We start from the raw sequence: 20177 nt of genomic DNA, 5'->3' as shown, positions 1-20177 counted from the left end.
TGATGAATGGTTCTGTTGGGAGGAGAGTGAATGTTTTTTCGGGTGTGCGTCAGGGGTGCCCTTTGTCCCCTGTGGCTTTTATTTGTGCTATTGAGCCATTGCTGTGTATGTTGAGAAAGGATAAGGTGATTTGGGGTGTACAAGTGCCGGGTGGAGGGGGTAGGGAATGGAAGGTTAGTGGCTATATGGATGACGTGTGTGTATTATGTGATTCGGAATGTTCAGTGGGGCGGGTAAAATTGTTAGTGTCTATTTTTTGTGGTGCGTCTGCTTTTAAAGTTAATTGGGAGAAGAGTGAATGTAAGAGTTTTGGGGGAGGATCTTTGAGTAAGGATGTTGGTGTGAATGAAGTAAAAGGGCCTATCAAGGTATTGGGTGTAAAGTTTTCTGAGAGTCTGGATGGGAAGGAATGTTGGGATGATGCGAAAGAGAAAGTTGAAAGGAAGTTGTGTTTTTGGAGGTTGAGAAACCTTACCTTTTTTGGGAAAATTTTGATTATAAAGAGTGTGGTGCTGCCTATTTTTTTGTATATCGCTCTGGTTTTTCCACCAGGGCATATGTGTCTGAGGGGGTTAAATAGGGTATTGTTTGTTTTTTTATGGAATTCTAGAATGGAGAGGGCTAAGAGAGAAACTTTGATGAAGCAGTTGGAGAAAGGTGGTTTAAATTTTCCTAACCTTGAAGGGTTTTTTGGTGTAAATAGCGTGGTGTATGTGTTGAGGATGATTAGGGCGGATGGAAAGTATTCATGTATGTGTAGATATTTGTTTGGGGTTTATTTGTTTCGTTTAAAGTGGTGGGAGAGAGATTTGCGGTGTCCGGTGGCTTTTGAAGTGCCTGTATGGTATGTGTGGGTTTATAAATTCTTGGTGAAGTATGAGCTGTGTGATGTGGATATTAGGTTGTTGAGTAATAAGAAGGCTGTGTATAGGATGATTGGGTGTAGAGAGATGGAGTGTGGAATAAATATGGTTAGAGGGTCGGATGTACAGGAGGTGTGGAAGAGGGTACGAATGGATGGTATGACAAACAGACAGAGTGAGATTGTGTGGCAGTCATTGCATGGAGTGTTACCTGTTAGAGAATTTCAAAGGAACCGTGGTTTGGTGAGAAGTGAGATGTGTCCGAGAGAGGGTTGTGGTGGAAGTGAGAGTGTGATACATGTTTTTTGGAATTGTAAGTATGCTAGGAATGTGATTGCAAGAATGGGGCCTTTATGTAAAGAATTGGGTGGTGTGAGTCTGTTAACTTTTGAGGTGTTCATGTTTGGTTTGGGAATGTGTGATGGGGAGAGAGGAAGAGTGTTGTGGTTAATGCTTGCGTGTATAAAGGAAGTGTTATGGGATGTAAGGAATGTGTATGTTTTCAAGAGAAAAGCTATTTTAGTTAAGGATTGTGTGAAGGTGATTTTGGGGAAATTGTATGTTTGTTATTTGTGGGAGGTGAAGAAGAGAGGAGAGCTTGATGCTGAGGGCATTTGGAAGGTAAAGAAGTGGAGATATTTTGTTAATACTTCTTGATTGTTTTTTCCTGTTGTGTAAATATGTATTTTGAAAAAAGAAAGAAAATTTTTCCGATGATGATGGGAACGGCTTTTTGTGTTTGAATTTTGACACAGCTGTTTGGGTATGTTTCTTCGGTTATGGTTTTCTAGACCGTGAAATTCCCCATCTGAGGGAGGAAAAAAAAAAAAAAAATCTGTTCTTATCAGTTTAATATCTGATACGTCCCCTATTTGGGGACCATATATTAAATGGATTTTTGGAACAGGGAGATGGAAGAAGAGCTTGCTCTGTCCACTCCACGCATTGACCCGTTATTGCAGTATCTCCGGGACCAGTGCACTCCTTCTCTGATCCAGTTTCTAAAAACAGATTGAATTGAAATCAGCGCGAGTTGTCTTTTAACCCTTTATGTGAATTGATTTCAGGGTCAAAGAAGCACTTTTCTCAGGCCAAGTGTAGCATTTTGTTTGATTTCTCCTGGCCAATTGCAACATTTTCTGCGCCTTGCCTGGCCTTGCTTTCACCTATGTCTGTCAAACATTGCATTGCATTCAATATGCAATCAATCAATCAATCAATCAATCAATTTGTCTTTACTGGTTGCTGCAACAGGTGTGTTAAGATTTAGGCCTTTCTTACAGTGTTGCAAATATACTGTGTCGGCTACCAAACTAGGCCCCTGCTGTCTGTCAGCACTTGCTATTTAAATTGAAGTATCCAATGAGTAGTTCTGCCATACATACTGCATTTCTGACCGCAGGAATTCTTTTTTGAAACATTGTCTCCCTCTTGTGGACCACCGGCTTTTCAATGCGTTGTATTATATGCATTTTTAAAAGAAAAAAATAAGTAAAAATGGTGCCTGTGCTGATCTTGAATAGGCTTGTCTTGTCCATCTACACCTGTGTGTGTGTGTGTGAGCATTCTAATGCTTTTCACCAACCAGGTGCGCTGCCCGCAGTAGATGATAGAATCTTAGCACGGAACATTCATGTGCTGTCACAATGGGGCTGGCTGGAGGGTGTGGTCAAAGTAGGCGGAGTTATGCAGATTCAAAACGCGTCTTGCACAGCTTGAACAAACACTCACACACAGACAGACAGACAGACAGACACACACACTCTCCGTCTCTCACACACAGACACACATACACAGCAGAACTGTCATTGACAGCAGAACTGTCATTGAGAAGGCCTCCAGAGTTTCTGAAAATGTCCTCCCTGCGGCGGCAATCTTTTGCTCTGTCTCCACAATGGGTATTGGTGGTGGGCCTTGGTGCGGCCCACGGGGCACAGCGGGTTCAGTATCGCTTCTCGGCCTTTTGGCTAAGATCAAGTGTAGTATCTGTTCTTATCAGTTTAATATCTGATACGTCCCCTATTTGGGGACCATATATTAAATGGATTTTTGGAACAGGGAGATGGAAGAAGAGCTTGCTCTGTCCACTCCACGCATTGACCCGTTATTGCAGTATCTCCGGGACCAGTGCACTCCTTCTCTGATCCAGTTTCTAAAAACAGATTGAATTGAAATCAGCGCGAGTTGTCTTTTAACCCTTTATGTGAATTGATTTCAGGGTCAAAGAAGCACTTTTCTCAGGCCAAGTGTAGCATTTTGTTTGATTTCTCCTGGCCAATTGCAACATTTTCTGCGCCTTGCCTGGCCTTGCTTTCACCTATGTCTGTCAAACATTGCATTGCATTCAATATGCAATCAATCAATCAATCAATCAATCAATTTGTCTTTACTGGTTGCTGCAACAGGTGTGTTAAGATTTAGGCCTTTCTTACAGTGTTGCAAATATACTGTGTCGGCTACCAAACTAGGCCCCTGCTGTCTGTCAGCACTTGCTATTTAAATTGAAGTATCCAATGAGTAGTTCTGCCATACATACTGCATTTCTGACCGCAGGAATTCTTTTTTGAAACATTGTCTCCCTCTTGTGGACCACCGGCTTTTCAATGCGTTGTATTATATGCATTTTTAAAAGAAAAAAATAAGTAAAAATGGTGCCTGTGCTGATCTTGAATAGGCTTGTCTTGTCCATCTACACCTGTGTGTGTGTGTGTGAGCATTCTAATGCTTTTCACCAACCAGGTGCGCTGCCCGCAGTAGATGATAGAATCTTAGCACGGAACATTCATGTGCTGTCACAATGGGGCTGGCTGGAGGGTGTGGTCAAAGTAGGCGGAGTTATGCAGATTCAAAACGCGTCTTGCACAGCTTGAACAAACACTCACACACAGACAGACAGACAGACAGACACACACACTCTCCGTCTCTCACACACAGACACACATACACAGCAGAACTGTCATTGACAGCAGAACTGTCATTGAGAAGGCCTCCAGAGTTTCTGAAAATGTCCTCCCTGCGGCGGCAATCTTTTGCTCTGTCTCCACAATGGGTATTGGTGGTGGGCCTTGGTGCGGCCCACGGGGCACAGCGGCTTCAGTATCGCTTCTCGGCCTTTTGGCTGCGATCATTTTGGTTGCAGCTGAATTTGGTGCGAGTTATCTGGAGGAATCCAGGCCTTTTTGCAAAGGATTTTGCGTCATCTGTGGTTTATACCGACAGTTATTTGGAAGCATGAATTTCGTCAGGAACACCATCCGAATTGGAGTGGACGCAAGGAGTTCTGAGAGGAATACCGTGAAGTTTGTCGTGCAGGATCTTCTGGAAGGTAAAGCTGGGGCAAGGCGAGGGGATTTCTACAGCGTCAATGAGTTTCCTAGGCAAGGGACTTATGATGTGACTTTTGTAGAAGAAAATGTCTGCCTTGATGTGTTTGAATGGCTGCGGAGTCATTCTAAAGATCCCTTCTTGGAAGGAATAGAGTTTGAGCCTTTGTTTGGGCTGCAAGAGAAAACTGTGTGGGTAACTGTGTATAACCCTTTTACGGACCCAGCTTTACTGGAGGGCTTCCTTTCGCGGTATTGCGAATATGTACGGAAAGGAGAGAGGCAGGTGAACTGTCTGGGGATTTTCAACTGTAAGTATAAGTTTCGTGTGAAACTTAAGAAGGACCCCGAGAGTGTGGGAGGCTTCAGGCATCCTCCGGCGAACTTCTCCGTGGCGGGACATAGGGGTTTCCTGTCTTATGCAGGGCAGCCCATGTTTTGCAGGAAGTGCTTTTCCTTTGGCCATGTGCAGGCTACATGTAAAAAAGGGCAGTGTTGCCGCAATTGTGGAAGGGAGGGACATGTGGCGGGCGAGTGCCCGAGACCCAAGTCCTGTGATATGTGTGGTAGCGAAGATCACATGTTCAAGGATTGTCCGAGGGCTATGCCCAGGAAATCGGATAAAGAATGGAAGGAGGAGGAGGAAAGGAGGAGGATGGCGGAACGGATGAAGCGTGAGACTGCCAGAGTGGAGAGGGAGGAGAGGAGGAGGAGGGAATATCTTGCCTCTCAGGCTCCTGATGACGTTCTCCTGGCACCTGCTGGATATAAGAAGAATTTGGAGAAGGAGCTTAGAAGGGAATTGAAGAAAGTGGAAAAAGGCTTTGAAGGGGCGGTAGGAGGGGAGCGCCCGGACATGTTGCAGCTTCGGGACGCTGAAGATGTTGCGGAATGTATGGAAACTGTGGAAAGTTCTGAACATCTCTCAGACCCGGAGGTTATTGAAGAGTTTTGGTCGGATGATGGTGGAGGGAGTGAAAAGTGTCACAGGGAGGGTGGTGGGGAAAGTGACGAAGAAAAAGAAGGTGTGGCACCTCAGAGGAAAGCAGGTGTCAAGAAGCCAAGGTGGAGTGAGAGTGGAGAGGCCAGTGGGTCGGAAACTAGCCACTCACTGCAGATGGTGGAGGACGATGGTGGGGGGACTGTTTAAAATTGTCTGGAATTATGCATAAGTTTTTTTTCCTCTGTCTTTAGAGCTTTGACTTAAGTCAAAGGCTTTCTGTTTTTGTATAGTGCTTGGATCTTTTTAAGTATGGTTTTCACTATAATCTCTCAAAATGTGAGAGTATTTAAAAATAGGTGCAGAAGGGCTGCAATTTTTGATTTTTTAGCTATGAAAAATGCATCAATTTTTTGTTTGCAAGAGTGTGGGGTGGTGGATGGTGTGAAAGGGGATGAATGGCCTTATGGGGCATCTGTATGGTCGGGGAGTGCATGTAATAAGAATGATGGTGTGGGATTTTTGGTAAAGGGGCGGGAGGTTGTTTTGAATGATTATGTGGTTATTGAGGTGGGTAGGTGTATATTAGCAAATTTTGTGTATAGAAATGTTAAATTTTGCGTTATTAATGTTTATGCACCGGTGGATAAGAATGAGCGGAAAAATTTATTTGAAAAAATTAAGTTTTTTGTGCCGGGGAGAATGCCTGTGGTGATTGTGGGTGATATGAATTGTGATGTGGGGAAAGCGAATGTGGATGTGTCTGGAAAGGTTTTATTAGATTTGGTTGGTGATTTTGGGTTGAGAGATATGCAGCGTTTGTGTAAGGTGAATCCTTTGTTGAATACCTTTTTTTCTGAGAGTGGAAAAATACAATCTAGATTGGATTATTGTTTTGTTTCCAAAAATATGGCTTCTATTAGTTATAAGCAGGAGAATGTTTTGTTTTCAGATCATGTGTGTGTGTCATGTGAAGTGGATATAGATGTAAATGGGGTGTTTGGTAGGGGCTTATGGAAATTAAATAGTAGCTTGTTGGAGAATGTGGAAGTGAGAAAGATGTATGCAAGACAATATAAAGAGTGGTGTAAGGGTAAGAGTGGTTTTCGGGATGTGTGTGATTGGTGGGATTGGGTCAAAAAACAGACCAAATTTTTCTTTAAAGATTTAGGTTATAAGGTTGCTGCAATTAAGAGAGAAAAATTTGAAGCTTTAAATGCGCGTTTAAATTTTTTATATAAATTGAGGGAAGGAGGAGTGGTGGTGGAGGAGGAGATTTTGTTGGTTAAAAAGGAAATTCATGAATTTTTGATGGAGAGGGGAAGGAGTATTGTTTTTAGGTCTAAGGTTGATAGATTGGAGCATGATGAGAAATGCTCACGTTTTTTTTTCAAGAAGGTTTTTGGGGAGAAACAAAGTATGAATGTGCTGTGTGGGGCTGATGGGAGGGAAGTATGTGGGGAGGATATGTGTGAGGAAGTAGCAAAGTTTTATGAGGATCTGTATGCGGTGAAGTGGAGGGATGGAAATTTGGAAAATGAAGTGTTGAGTGTGCTAGAGAATAAGTTGAGTGAGGTAGAGAAAGGGAGTGTGATGAGTGAGTTGACTGATGATGAGGTATGGAAGGTGATGAATAGTATGGCGTTAAATAAAACGCCGGGGGAAGATGGTCTTCCGGTAGAGTTTTATCGAGTGATGTGGGAGGTGATTGGTAAGGATTTTGTGGAAGTTTGTAAATATATGTGGGCAAATGTGAAGGTAGCTGAGAGTATGCATGCGGGAATGGTTGTGTTAATACCAAAGAAAGGTGATCTGAGAAATATAAAGAATTGGAGACCGATAACGTTATTAAACTGCGATTATAAGATCTATGCAAAAATAATGGCAAATAGAATGCGTGATGTGATAGGGAGTGTGATTGGGGATGAACAGTGTTGTGCGGTGCCTGGAAGACGTATACATGAGTGTGTGTGCATGTTGAGGGATTGTTTGTGGGATTGTAAGAGTCGCAAGAGAGGCGTGTTTTTGTTAAGTTTAGATTTTGAAAAAGCGTATGATAGGTTGTCGCATAGTTTTTTGTTTAGAGTGTTGTTAAAAATGGGTTTTCCGGCTGAGTTTGTTGGGAGAGTGAGAAGTCTATATAAGGATATTTATAGCTGTGTTTTGATGAATGGTTATGTTGGGAGGAGAGTGACTGTTTTTTCGGGTGTGCGTCAGGGGTGCCCTTTGTCCCCTGTGGCTTTTATTTGTGCTATTGAGCCATTGCTGTGTATGTTGAGAAAGGATAAGGTGATTCGGGGTGTACAAGTGCCGGGTGGAGGGGGTAGGGAATGGAAGGTTAGTGGCTATATGGATGACGTGTGTGTATTATGTGATTCGGAATGTTCAGTGGGGCGGGTAAAATTGTTAGTGTCTATTTTTTGTGGTGCGTCTGCTTTTAAAGTTAATTGGGAGAAGAGTGAATGTAAGATTTTTGGGGGAGGATCTTTGAGTAAGGATGTTGGTGTGAATGAAGTAAAAGGGCCTATCAAGGTATTGGGTGTAAAGTTTTCTGAGAGTCTGGATGGGAAGGAATGTTGGGATGATGCGAAAGAGAAAGTTGAAAGGAAGTTGTGTTTTTGGAGGTTGAGAAACCTTACCTTTTTTGGGAAAATTTTGATTATAAAGAGTGTGGTGCTGCCTATTTTTTTGTATATCGCTCTGGTTTTTCCACCAGGGCATATGTGTCTGAGGGGGTTAAATAGGGTATTGTTTGTTTTTTTATGGAATTCTAGAATGGAGAGGGCTAAGAGAGAAATTTTGATGAAGCATTTGGAGAAAGGTGGTTTAAATTTTCCTAACCTTGAAGTGTTTTTTGGTGTAAATAGCGTGGTGTATGTGTTGAGGATGATTAGGGCGGATGGAAAATATTCATGTATGTGTAGATATTTGTTTGGGGTTTATTTGTTTCGTTTAAAGTGGTGGGAGAGAGATTTGCGGTGTCCGGTGGCTTTTGAAGTGCCTGTATGGTATGTGTGGGTTTATAAATTCTTGGTGAAGTATGAGCTGTGTGATGTGGATATTAGGTTGTTGAGTAATAAGAAGGCTGTGTATAGGATGATTGGGTGTAGAGAGATGGAGTGTGGAATAAATATGGTTAGAGGGTCGGATGTACAGGAGGTGTGGAAGAGGGTACGAATGGATGGTATGACAAACAGACAGAGTGAGATTGTGTGGCAGTCATTGCATGGAGTGTTACCTGTTAGAGAATTTCAAAGGAACCGTGGTTTGGTGAGAAGTGAGATGTGTCCGAGAGAGGGTTGTGGTGGAAGTGAGAGTGTGATACATGTTTTTTGGAATTGTAAGTATGCTAGGAATGTGATTGCAAGAATGGGGCCTTTATGTAAAGAATTGGGTGGTGTGAGTCTGTTAACTTTTGAGGTGTTCATGTTTGGTTTGGGAATGTGTGATGGGGAGAGAGGAAGAGTGTTGTGGTTAATGCTTGCGTGTATAAAGGAAGTGTTATGGGATGTAAGGAATGTGTATGTTTTCAAGAGAAAAGCTATTTTAGTTAAGGATTGTGTGAAGGTGATTTTGGGGAAATTGTATGTTTGCTATTTGTGGGAGGTGAAGAAGAGAGGAGAGCTTGATGCTGAGGGCATTTGGAAGGTAAAGAAGTGGAGATATTTTGTTAATACTTCTTGATTGTTTTTTCCTGTTGTGTAAATATGTATTTTGAAAAAAAGAAAGAAAATTTTTCCGATGATGATGGGAACGGCTTTTTGTGTTTGAATTTTGACACAGCTGTTTGGGTATGTTTCTTCGGTTATGGTTTTCTAGACCGTGAAATTCCCCATCTGAGGGAGAAAAAAAAAAAAAAAAATCTGTTCTTATCAGTTTAATATCTGATACGTCCCCTATTTGGGGACCATATATTAAATGGATTTTTGGAACAGGGAGATGGAAGAAGAGCTTGCTCTGTCCACTCCACGCATTGACCCGTTATTGCAGTATCTCCGGGACCAGTGCACTCCTTCTCTGATCCAGTTTCTAAAAACAGATTGAATTGAAATCAGCGCGAGTTGTCTTTTAACCCTTTATGTGAATTGATTTCAGGGTCAAAGAAGCACTTTTCTCAGGCCAAGTGTAGCATTTTGTTTGATTTCTCCTGGCCAATTGCAACATTTTCTGCGCCTTGCCTGGCCTTGCTTTCACCTATGTCTGTCAAACATTGCATTGCATTCAATATGCAATCAATCAATCAATCAATCAATCAATTTGTCTTTACTGGTTGCTGCAACAGGTGTGTTAAGATTTAGGCCTTTCTTACAGTGTTGCAAATATACTGTGTCGGCTACCAAACTAGGCCCCTGCTGTCTGTCAGCACTTGCTATTTAAATTGAAGTATCCAATGAGTAGTTCTGCCATACATACTGCATTTCTGACCGCAGGAATTCTTTTTTGAAACATTGTCTCCCTCTTGTGGACCACCGGCTTTTCAATGCGTTGTATTATATGCATTTTTAAAAGAAAAAAATAAGTAAAAATGGTGCCTGTGCTGATCTTGAATAGGCTTGTCTTGTCCATCTACACCTGTGTGTGTGTGTGTGAGCATTCTAATGCTTTTCACCAACCAGGTGCGCTGCCCGCAGTAGATGATAGAATCTTAGCACGGAACATTCATGTGCTGTCACAATGGGGCTGGCTGGAGGGTGTGGTCAAAGTAGGCGGAGTTATGCAGATTCAAAACGCGTCTTGCACAGCTTGAACAAACACTCACACACAGACAGACAGACAGACAGACACACACACTCTCCGTCTCTCACACACAGACACACATACACAGCAGAACTGTCATTGACAGCAGAACTGTCATTGAGAAGGCCTCCAGAGTTTCTGAAAATGTCCTCCCTGCGGCGGCAATCTTTTGCTCTGTCTCCACAATGGGTATTGGTGGTGGGCCTTGGTGCGGCCCACGGGGCACAGCGGGTTCAGTATCGCTTCTCGGCCTCATGGCTGCGATCAATCAGTCTAACTGAGAGATTGTAGTCAGGTCGGGTGCTTTCGGTACCCTCTCTCTCGGCCTGGGGGGATCGCTCCTCTTCGGAGGGGCTTCACCCCCCTGCTGCTATAGGGAGAGAGGATTAGTCCGGAGCAACGAGTTGCGATCGCCTTAAAAGGGCGCTAGCCTTTTTTTGTGTGTTTACAGCTGGAGTTCTTTTTCGGAAGGATGCCGGCTGCACTTACCTTTGCATCGGGAGAACCCCGGATGAGGAACACGGTCCGTATCGAGGTCTTGGAGAGATACAGGAAGGAGAAAGAAATCCGCTACGTTTGCAACACCGTCCTTCTTGGGATCCTGGAGTTCGGCAGAGAGGACATCTTCTGTTTTCAGGACAATGAGCAGAAAGGTACTTATACTATTACCTTTAGGAGCCATGGTTGTTGTCAGCAGTTGGTCCAAAAGGTGAATGACAACATCTGTGCTGATGAACTGGAGGGCCTGGTCTTCTCCCTGCTTTTCGTCCAAGAGGAGGTACAAATGATTGTTTTCTTTCCAAATCCTTTTGTTGAAGTATTGGACATTTTAACCTGTTTGCGTCGCTATTGCGATGAAGTAACCTTTCAAGGGAATGTTAAAAACGCCGTTGGTTTCTGGTGTGGCAAACGGAAATTCCTGGTGCGGCTGAAGAAAAATCCTGAGGGCTTTGGAGGAACAGAGCATCCCCCCTCTACCATCACCATTGGGAAGAGCCGTGGCTACTTATTCTACACAGGTATGCCTATGTATTGCAGGAACTGTGGCAAGATGGGGCATACCCAAGGTAATTGTGTGGAAAGAAGGGCATTCCGCTGCAATAATTGTGGCCAACTCGGACACTTAATGAAGGATTGCCCTCAAAAGAAGGCTTGTAACCTATGCGGGGAGGATGGACATATGTTCCGAGGATGCCCACATAGGACCAAAGTCCGTACGTATGCAGAGGCGGCTGAGAGACCCGTGCCAAGGCAGGAACCAGCTATTGTCCCGGTCCATGCTGTGCTGAATATCCCAGAGACCGGAGTAAGGCCTGAGCCAAGTCCCACTGTTCCTACAGCAGGGGAGGCGGCTGAGAAGGCCAAGGGCGCAGAGGAGAAGGTGGGGACGGAGCAGGAGTGTGGTGGCCCTCAGGGAGGCCCTCCTGTGTCGAAGTCCCGGAAAAAGGGCGGAGGGCGGACCACCCAGAGACTGGAGCAGGGGGACTCTCCTGTTGGGGAGGTAACCCTTGTGTCGAAGGTCTCGAATGAGACTGGTGTGTTGGAGCAGAGCGCCCCCACTATGTTGGCGGTGGGGGGCACTGTGGCGAAGACCCCAGTCTTTCCCAGGGACTCGAGCCAGCAGACCACAGTTTTTTCTCCTACAGGTGATGGTGTGGATACGGTCATCGTGTCAGATCTGGAGGTCCCCCAGGAAGTAAGAGGCCATGTAGCTATCACAGAGGACGACTGCACGAGTGAGCTGTCTGAGCCGTCTGGAAAGAAGCTGCGGGGGGATACTCTTCTGGAGGCCAATCCAGAATCTCCGGATGTGTGTTTTCCCAGCGGAGACATGTGGCTGAACACGGACTCTTCTGGGTATCCACTGCCTGGTTCCTCGGATCCCCAGAACATTGACTCTCTTCCTTCACTGCCAGAAGTGATTGATGATTACATGGAAACCATTGAGGATAGCTCTCCTCCCCCATGACATAAATGCCATCCATGAGGTGTCTCTCACTTAATGTGAGATCTCTAAAGAGCCCTGTCCGCAGGGCTGCTCTTTTTGATTTTTTTGAAACATTAGACTTTGACATATGTTTTTTACAGGAGTGTGGTCTGCAGCATGGAATCCGGTATAACGAGATAAAAAAGGACTGGAAACTAGGGCCCTCTGTATGGTCGGGCTCAAACGAGAACAAGTCTGCTGGTGTGGGTCTGCTCTGCCGAGGTAATAACATCATCATCTCCTCTGTTACTGAGATTGTACCCGGCAGAGCTATCCTAGTACATTTGTGTTTTAATAATTTTAATTTCCGTGTCATTAATGTGTACGCTCCACCAGATAAACAGGAGCGTATACGTTTGTTTGAAATTTTACCGGTTTTCTGTGTAGGGTCATCTCCTCTCTTAATAGCCGGGGATTTTAATTGCCTGAATGTGAATGAGCGCCGAGGAGGGGGTGACCCAATCCGTAAGATAGATAAGTCGTGTTTTTTACTAAATAGCTTGCAGACTGATTTTAAGTTATGCGATGCCTGGAGGTCGCTTTCGCCGACGGACCCAGGATTTACATGGTCCGGTCGGGGAGTGGCTTCCAGGATCGATTTTATGTTTTTATCTGAGGATTTTAGCCCTGTACAATTTGTTTTAATGCCTAATTTATTCTCTGATCATAAAATTTTAAGCTTAAAGATAGAGTATCAAGGAGAGCTGAGGATAAATAGAGGTTTATGGCGCCTGGGAGTCCATTTGCTGGAAGACCCTCAGGTGAGGTCAGACTTCTGTAACGCCTACCAGGAATGGAGACAGCTAAGGCCTCCATATATTAAAATCCTATCCTGGTGGGAAGTGATCAAAGATAAAATAAGGTTTTTTTTTATCAGGGCTGGAAAGAGGAAGGCGCGGCTGAAAAAGCAGATTTATGTAAATTTAAATATGAGACTGCAAACTCTCCATAAATTTAAAGAGATAGGACTAGAGGTGGAAGATGATATTGCAAGCCTAAAAACTGAAATACAATTGTGCCTAGATCAAAAAGGTAAAGAAATAATTTTTAATTCCAAAGTGAAACATTTAGAAGAAGGTGAGAAGTGTACACGTTTCTTTTTTAAAAAAGTGATGGAGAAAAAGGAGACGATCACCTGTCTTGATGGAGAAACAACTGTGGAAGGTATGAAGAAGGTGGCTTTTAATTTTTATAGAGACCTTTTTAGTAAAAAAAGTGTAAATAATGTGTTTTTACAAGATGCTCTTAATATCCTAGATTTTAAGTTAAGTTCTGTAGACCAGGGGTTTTTAATAGATGATGTCAGCATGGAAGAACTTTTTAGTGTTTTTAAAAGTTTTTCAAAAGGGAAAGCCCCAGGAGCAGATGGTCTACCTGTTGAATTTTATTTGACTTTTTGGGATGTTTTAAAGGAGGATCTTTTAGCACTTTTTAAAGAGGTTTTTATGTGTTCAGAGCTGCCGAAGTCATGGAGGAGGGGGATAGTGTCCTTAATTTATAAGAAAAAGGGCGCTCGTGATGACCTCAAGAATTGGAGGCCTATCACCCTCCTCAACATGGATTATAAAGTTTTAGCCAAAATTATTGCTTGTCGTTTTAAAACTGTTATTAATAAACTGATACAACCCGAACAAGTATGTGGAGTACCAGGGAGGAATATTGCTGAGATTTTAAATGTGATCAGAGATGTAATATGGTACTCTAGGGATAGAAGTCAGAGCCTGGCCCTGTTGGCGCTGGACTTTGAAAAGGCGTTTGACAGGGTCTCGCATGAGTATCTTTTTAAAGTTTTAAAACAAATGGCGATCCCCGACATGTTTTTATCTCGTATTATGATTTTATATAATAATGTGTTTTCTCAAATTTCTGTCAATGGCTTTTTAACAGATTTTATCCCGTTGGAATCCGGAGTGAAGCAGGGGTGTCCATTATCCCCAATTCTTTTTATTTGTGCTATGGAACCCCTGCTGTGTATGATCCGGAGAGACAAAGTGGTCCGAGGGGTTCCTATTCCGGGTGGAGGAGGGGCCCAAGTCAAAGTATTTGCCTACATGGATGATGTTACTGCCATCTGTACAGATCCTGCTTCACTCCGGAGAGTGGTAATGTGCACCAATTTTTTTAGTCAGGCTTCAGGTTTTAAAATGAATTTTAATAAAACTGAATGTTTGATTTTGGGTTCCTGGGATACAAATGACCTACCAGCAGTGAAATTGAAGCACGACAATGTTAAAATCTTGGGAATTGTATTTGACGCTAAAAATGATGGACACGTGAGCTGGGAGGAGGTACAACATAAAATAGTGAAAAAACTCTCCTTCTGGAATTTGAGAAGCTTGTCAATTGAGGGAAAAATTTTAATCATTAAATCTGTTTTGTTGCCAATGATGCTTTATATTGCCATGGTATATCCCCCTTCTGAGTTGATGCTAAAAAAACTAACTCGATGTATCTTTATGTTCATTTGGGGATCAAAAATGGAAAAGCTGAGGCGAACGGAGATGTATAAAAAACAACAAAATGGAGGAAAAGATGTCCCTGACTTGCATCTGTATTTGTATGTAAATTTCTTTTGTTTTTGTTTTAAAGTTTTTAACACTAATTCTACTTTTAGTCTGTTTTTAAAATATACTTGTGGTTTTATTTTTAAAAAATGGTTCAGACCATGTTTATCAGCACCCATTTTATTATGCCCGCCCAAGCATTTTATTGTTTTAGAAAAGGTGATAAGGACTCATAAATTAAAGGACTTGGATGCCGATCTCCTTCTGGACAGAAGAAAATTGATGGTTCATCTGAGAAGAGAAGAAGGAGTGTCCCCTGTGAGCAACTTCTCATGGAGTAGATCCAAGCGTGTGTGGAGGAACGTCTTTGGGAAATTCTTGGCCAACATTCACAAAGACCTTGCATGGATGGCTGCCCGCCAGTGCCTCCCAACCAGAGACTTCCAGCATAGGAGAGGCCTGGCGGCGCGGGCAAAGTGCCCAAGAGACTCTTGCCGAGAGGATGAGACTGTTTTACACCTTTTTTGGAACTGCTGTTTTGCACAAGAACTTTGGGGGAGATTTGGGATACTTTTAAAATGGGTATGTGGTCTTAAAGATTTTAGCTATGAGTATGTTTTATATGGACTTTTTAATTGCCCCACTACACACCAGTTCAAAATATGCTGGTGTATAATAAACTGTGCCAAAAATGCAATCTGGAAAGTGAGAAACATTCTACTTTTTAACCGTGATTTTATCTCTGTTAATGATTGTATTAAATTGGCTTTTAGTGAAATGTTTATTTATTTTTTAAAGGATGTTAAAGATGTGGGGAAGAAAGAAGCGAATCGTAGATGGTGTTTTTATATGTGGAATACTGTTTTATATTAAGTTGTTTCATGTTGTTGTATTTTATTATTGTAATTTTTTATGTTTCTTTTGCACAAAAGGTTTCAAATTTTCTTGTTCTATGTCTTATGACTAAATAAAATTTTGTTGAAACCTTATCTGTTCTTATCAGAACACAGAGCTATGATCTGCACTTGACGAGAACGATCGAACTCGACACTGAAGAGCTGCGGAGACCTGCTGACATCGGGAGGAGGAGAGATCGGATATCGGTTGGAAGACGAAGCTCTGCAAGAAAAGACTTGGAGAAGAATCGGGCTGCCCTGAGGAATCTTCAAGAAGGAAAACCAGCGAGACAGGGACCTTTCGGGGAATCTGTCCAGGAAAAGACGGGAGAAGAATCTGCACTGCTCCACCCTCTCCGGGAAGAGTTCCAGATCCGGCTCCAAGAGACACCTGCAGGAGGAACCATGGCAAGCACGGGGAAGAAAGCCGGAAAGAACCTGGAGCAAGGGACCACCACGAGGGCCCAGCCAGAGGCCTCTTCTGCCCCCAAGGACTCTGCCTCCGCTGCCGGCCAGCAGAAGGGAACCCAGAAGCCTCGCCGGGAAGCTCCAACCCTGGAGCCCTGGATGAGGCAGACGGTGGCCCTGAAGCTCAAGGAAGTGGATGGGAGGGTGCCGGACATGTCCCCGGACATGTTCAGCCGGAAGATGCTGCTGGAACGAGGCTTCTCGACGTCGGAAACCCTCTGCGTCCAGACCTTCTTGACGGGGATCTTCTTCGTCACCTTTGCCACGGTGAATGCCTGCAGGAGATTCTGGGAAATGGTAAGTGCAGGAGGTTCGGACCCATCTCTCTCTGCCTTCACAGGTAGCTGCCCTATCCAGAGGGAGGAGAGGAGGATCACCGTCTCAATGCGCAACCCGCATACCCCAGGTAAAGACATCTGCACCTTCCTGAGACGCTTCTGTTTAGTCGTGAGGGAACCAACCCACATCCTGAATGGCTGCAGCTTCTGGACAGGTAAGTGGTCAGTGACTGTTAGGCTTCACAGGGACCCGGCTTGCTCGGACAGACTTCAGCACCTACCCCCGACATTCTCCTTGGGCAACTCCTATGGCCTCATCTACTACCCGGACATGCCACGCAACTGCAGGAGATGCGGCAAGAATGGGCACGAGATGAAGGACTGCAAGGAAGATGCCTGTAGGACTTGTCGGGTGACGGGACACAGCTCGAAGGACTGTCCGAGGAGGACGTCCTGCAACTTGTGCGGACTGGCGGATCATATGTACAAAGACTGCCCCAAGCGACAGAGATCCTGGGCATCGGTGGCTGCGGGGACCGATATCTGGGAGACTGCGCTCCCGACGACCGAGCCCGTGGTGGCCAAGGTCGCTACGGCCAAGGCCCCAGTGGCCACGGCCCAGACGGCCAAATCCAAGGCGGGCAAGGAGTCGGTGACCGGGCCCCCAGCGGTGGTCCCAGCGGCCCCAAAGCCCAAGGAAAAGAAAAAGACAAAGAAGGGTAAGAATACTGCCACCCCTCTCCTAATCCCCCCACCTGCCACCCCCATCCCATCCCTCCCCACTCCGACCACCCCTACTAGGGCCTCCACCTCCACTTCCTTTCCCTACTCCTCAGCAGGAGTCCTCTCCCCTGCCCCGGCAGCCACTCTACCCCCCAGACCATGGTTGAGGCAGAATTAACATTTTCTCCAGCTGCCTCAACCTCCTACGAGGAGAACTTTCCCCCTCTTGTCTCTCCAGGTCCAATCCAGAGAAAGAGGAAAGTGGAGATCAGCCCCACCGCTGAAACCTCCACCAAAAAGATGATAATCGGGTACAAGGGGGAGGAGGAAGACACCCTCCCAGAACAAGAGGAGATGGAGCACATGGTTGAAACCCTGGTGGCCGACTCAGAGGAGGAGGAGCGGATGGTCGCCGAGATGGAAGTCACGCTGCTCGATCAGATGGAGGAACAGGGCCTGGTGGAGATTCCATCACCGGCAGTAGTCATAGAAGAGGACCCACCCGACCAGAGTGGTAACTAAGGTGTATCACCTGCACTAACTTTTTCCCTTTTTCCCTTCAATGATGGCTAATATTAATCTATTTTCCATTAATGTTAGGAGCATCAGGGACAAGTTCAGACGCCAGACTGTTTACGCTTTTCTTACAGCTCAGTTGTGTGATGTTTATATGTTACAGGAATGTTCCCTTCCCTCCTCTAGGTCCTTCAAACATCTGGCCCGGGAGTGGTCCCATGGTCCTTCCTACTGGTCCGGAGGGGGTGACTGCAAGTCTGCAGGGGTCGCCATCCTTATCAGGGGGAACGCTTTCACGCTTGAGTCCTTCCAGGAGCTCGTCTGCGGCAGGCTTCTTGTTGTAGACGGCAACTGGGGGGGGGAACCCGTTAGGTTCATCAACGTGTATGCGCCCCCTCTGAAGAACGAGCGCATGGATGTTTTCCAGACCCTGCGGCTCCAGCTTGCCACCACCAGGACCTTAGTGATGGCCGGGGATTTCAACTGCCCTATCGAGGAAGACGGTCGTAGTTCTGACACGTCTGCCAAGTTGGACATCACGTCCAAACTGCTCATCGAGATGGTGACCGAGGCCCGTCTGGAGGACGTGGTGGGCTCCATAGGGAGAGGCTCAGTGAACTATTCATGGAGCCGACCCGATGGCTCACTTCGTTCCAGGATCGACTTTGTATTCACCTCTCGAGCAGTCAGGCAGAGTAGGCACTCTATGGTCCCCTGCTTCTTCTCTGACCACAGAGCCATTCGCTTACAGGGTGTCCTGGGCCACGGTTTCCCACCTGGCCCAGGCTCCTGGAAGCTGAATTGTGCTCTGCTGGCTCAGTCTGAAGTTGTGGAGGAGCTCAGAGCCGCCTACGTAACGTGGAGGTCCTGCAAAGGTAGCTTCCGAACGGTTTGCGATTGGTGGGAATACGTTAAACTCGAGTTTCGCTGTTTCTTCCAGGCCAAGAGTCAACAACAGGCACGTGAGAAGAGGAGGGACTTCAGAGGACTGCAGCGACAGCTGCGGTCACTGCAGGACCTTCTCCACTGCGGCTGGGATGTGAGGGAGGAGCTGGACGAGGCCAAGAGGGGCCTGAAAAGGCACTTTGAGGAGGAATCCAGGCGAATCATCTTCCATTCCAAGGTGGAGAACATGGAGAAGGGTGAGAAATGTAACTCGTTCTTTTTCAGAAAACTCCATGCCGGCCACATGCCCCTGAATGAGCTGCGAGACGAGAGTGGAAACATACGACGGGGGAAAGAGGACGTGATGAGGGTCGTCAGCGACTTCTACAGCGATCTCTACTCCCACAAGACTACCAACCCCGATGTTGCCGATAAGTTCCTGTCAGGTATCACTAACCATCTTGACCCTGCAGGCACGGCAACCATGGACAAACCTCTGACGGTGGGCGAATTGCTCGCTGCCGCTAAATCCTTTAGGACCGGCAGAACCCCGGGCAGTGATGGACTTCCAGCAGAGCTCTATGTAGCGCTGGGTGACCTCATCTGCCCGGACCTGTTGGAACTTTACGAGGAGATGGTGGTGGAGGGTAGAATGCCTCCGTCATTGAGGGAAGGAATGGTCACGATCCTGTACAAACGGAAGGGGGAGAGGTGCGACCTGAAGAATTGGCGTCCCATCACTCTGCTCAACGTGGACTACAAGATCCTGGCCAAGACGATGGCGACAAGACTGAAGACGGTCATCGGACGGATCATCCACCCGGACCAGACCTGCGGCATCCCCGGACGTCGCATTGCAGACAGCCTTGCTCTCGTGCGAGACACGGTCGAGTACATCAAGGTCCGCCGCGCACACGCGGCCCTGGTCTCCTTGGATCAGGAAAAGGCCTTCGATCGGGTTTCCCATGGGTTCATGGGCAGAGCTCTGCAGCGGTTAGGTTTGGGTGATAGGTTTTGTGCGTATGTCCGTCTAATGTACTTTGATATCCACAGCTCGGTGCTGGTGAACGGCTGGAAGACTGACCCCTTTCCTGTCCTCTCTGGGGTCAGACAAGGCTGTCCTCTGTCACCTCTTCTTTTTGTTTGTGTTATAGAACTCTTCGCAGAGGCTATCCGGCAGAATGGAAAGATCAGGGGGATCACCACACCGGGTCCGGAACGACATGAGGTCAAGTGCTCGCTCTACATGGATGATGTCACCGTCTTCTGCGCCGACCGTGGCTCAGTCGACGCCCTCGTCCAGACGTGTGAGATGTTCGGTCAAGCTTCAGGGGCCAAAGTCAACTGCGGGAAGTCGGAAGCCATGATCTTCGGGGATTGGCAACTGGCCTCCTCCGCCCCTTTCCCCTTCAACATCCAGCCGGACTTCATCAAACTTCTTGGAGTCTGGTTTGGGAAGGAAGGAGCGGCCCTCAAGTCTTGGCAGGAACGCTTGGCCAAGGTTAACCAGCGGATCGGCCTCTGGAACCTCAGACGCCTCACCTGCGAGGGTAAGGTTCTTGTCCTGCGTAATGAAGTACTGCCCGTGCTGCAGTACACAGCCCAGGCCTGGCCCCCCCATGTAACCGTGTGCAGGGCCATTACCAGGACAGTGTTCCACTTTGTCTGGGGTTCCAAGATGGACAGAGTCGGGCGGGCCGTCATGTACAAGGAGCCACGCAAGGGTGGAAAGGGCGTTCCAGATATCCCCACCCTCCTGCGGTCCTCTTTCGTCTGTGATTGTGTTCGCCGGACTCTGCAAGTCAAGAGAGGCTCTGCGGGCAGGTCCATGTCTCGCTTCTTCCTGCTTCCTCTTTGGAGGCGACTCGGCTGGGACAAGTGGGACAGCTCCTACCCCTACAACTGGACGACGCCATGGTTCTACGGGGACGTTGTTCGGTTCGTGGGAGAACACCAACTGGAGGGACTGAAGCCCGACCTGTGGAAGCCCAAAACTATCCACAAACTGATCAGAGCCAAGGATGATGTTGAGGACATCATAGGACTTCACCATGACA

The 20177-nt window shown here is 46.1% G+C and overlaps 1 protein-coding gene, 1 long non-coding RNA gene, 1 other non-coding gene and 2 pseudogenes across 3 annotated transcripts in view; 4 read left to right on the top strand and 1 right to left on the bottom strand.

Annotated features, from left to right (window-relative positions):
* The window catches only part of LOC143769239 (uncharacterized), a 281786-nt gene that overhangs the window by 120481 nt on the left and 141128 nt on the right, over window positions 1-20177 (bottom strand). The window lies entirely within an intron of this gene.
* Window positions 1643-1850, top strand: LOC143771348 (U2 spliceosomal RNA; annotated as a pseudogene).
* Window positions 2811-3001, top strand: LOC143771343 (U2 spliceosomal RNA). Its single transcript, XR_013215089.1, has one exon. It is a non-coding gene; the product is annotated as a U2 spliceosomal RNA (small nuclear RNA).
* On the top strand, window positions 8934-9141 carry LOC143771350 (U2 spliceosomal RNA; annotated as a pseudogene).
* Window positions 12780-17430, top strand: LOC143767021 (uncharacterized). The gene is made up of 3 exons (XM_077255040.1): window positions 12780-13014; window positions 14569-14830; window positions 15358-17430. The coding sequence occupies exons 1-3, from the start codon at window positions 12780-12782 to the stop codon at window positions 16895-16897; spliced, it is 2037 nt and encodes a 678-aa protein (XP_077111155.1). The 3' UTR covers window positions 16898-17430.

Source organism: Ranitomeya variabilis, chromosome 4 (genome assembly GCF_051348905.1).
Source record: "Ranitomeya variabilis isolate aRanVar5 chromosome 4, aRanVar5.hap1, whole genome shotgun sequence".
NCBI lineage: Eukaryota > Metazoa > Chordata > Amphibia > Anura > Dendrobatidae > Ranitomeya > Ranitomeya variabilis.
The sequence above is the reverse complement of the archived record's forward strand: the minus strand, read 5'-3'. Positions and strand labels throughout refer to the sequence as shown.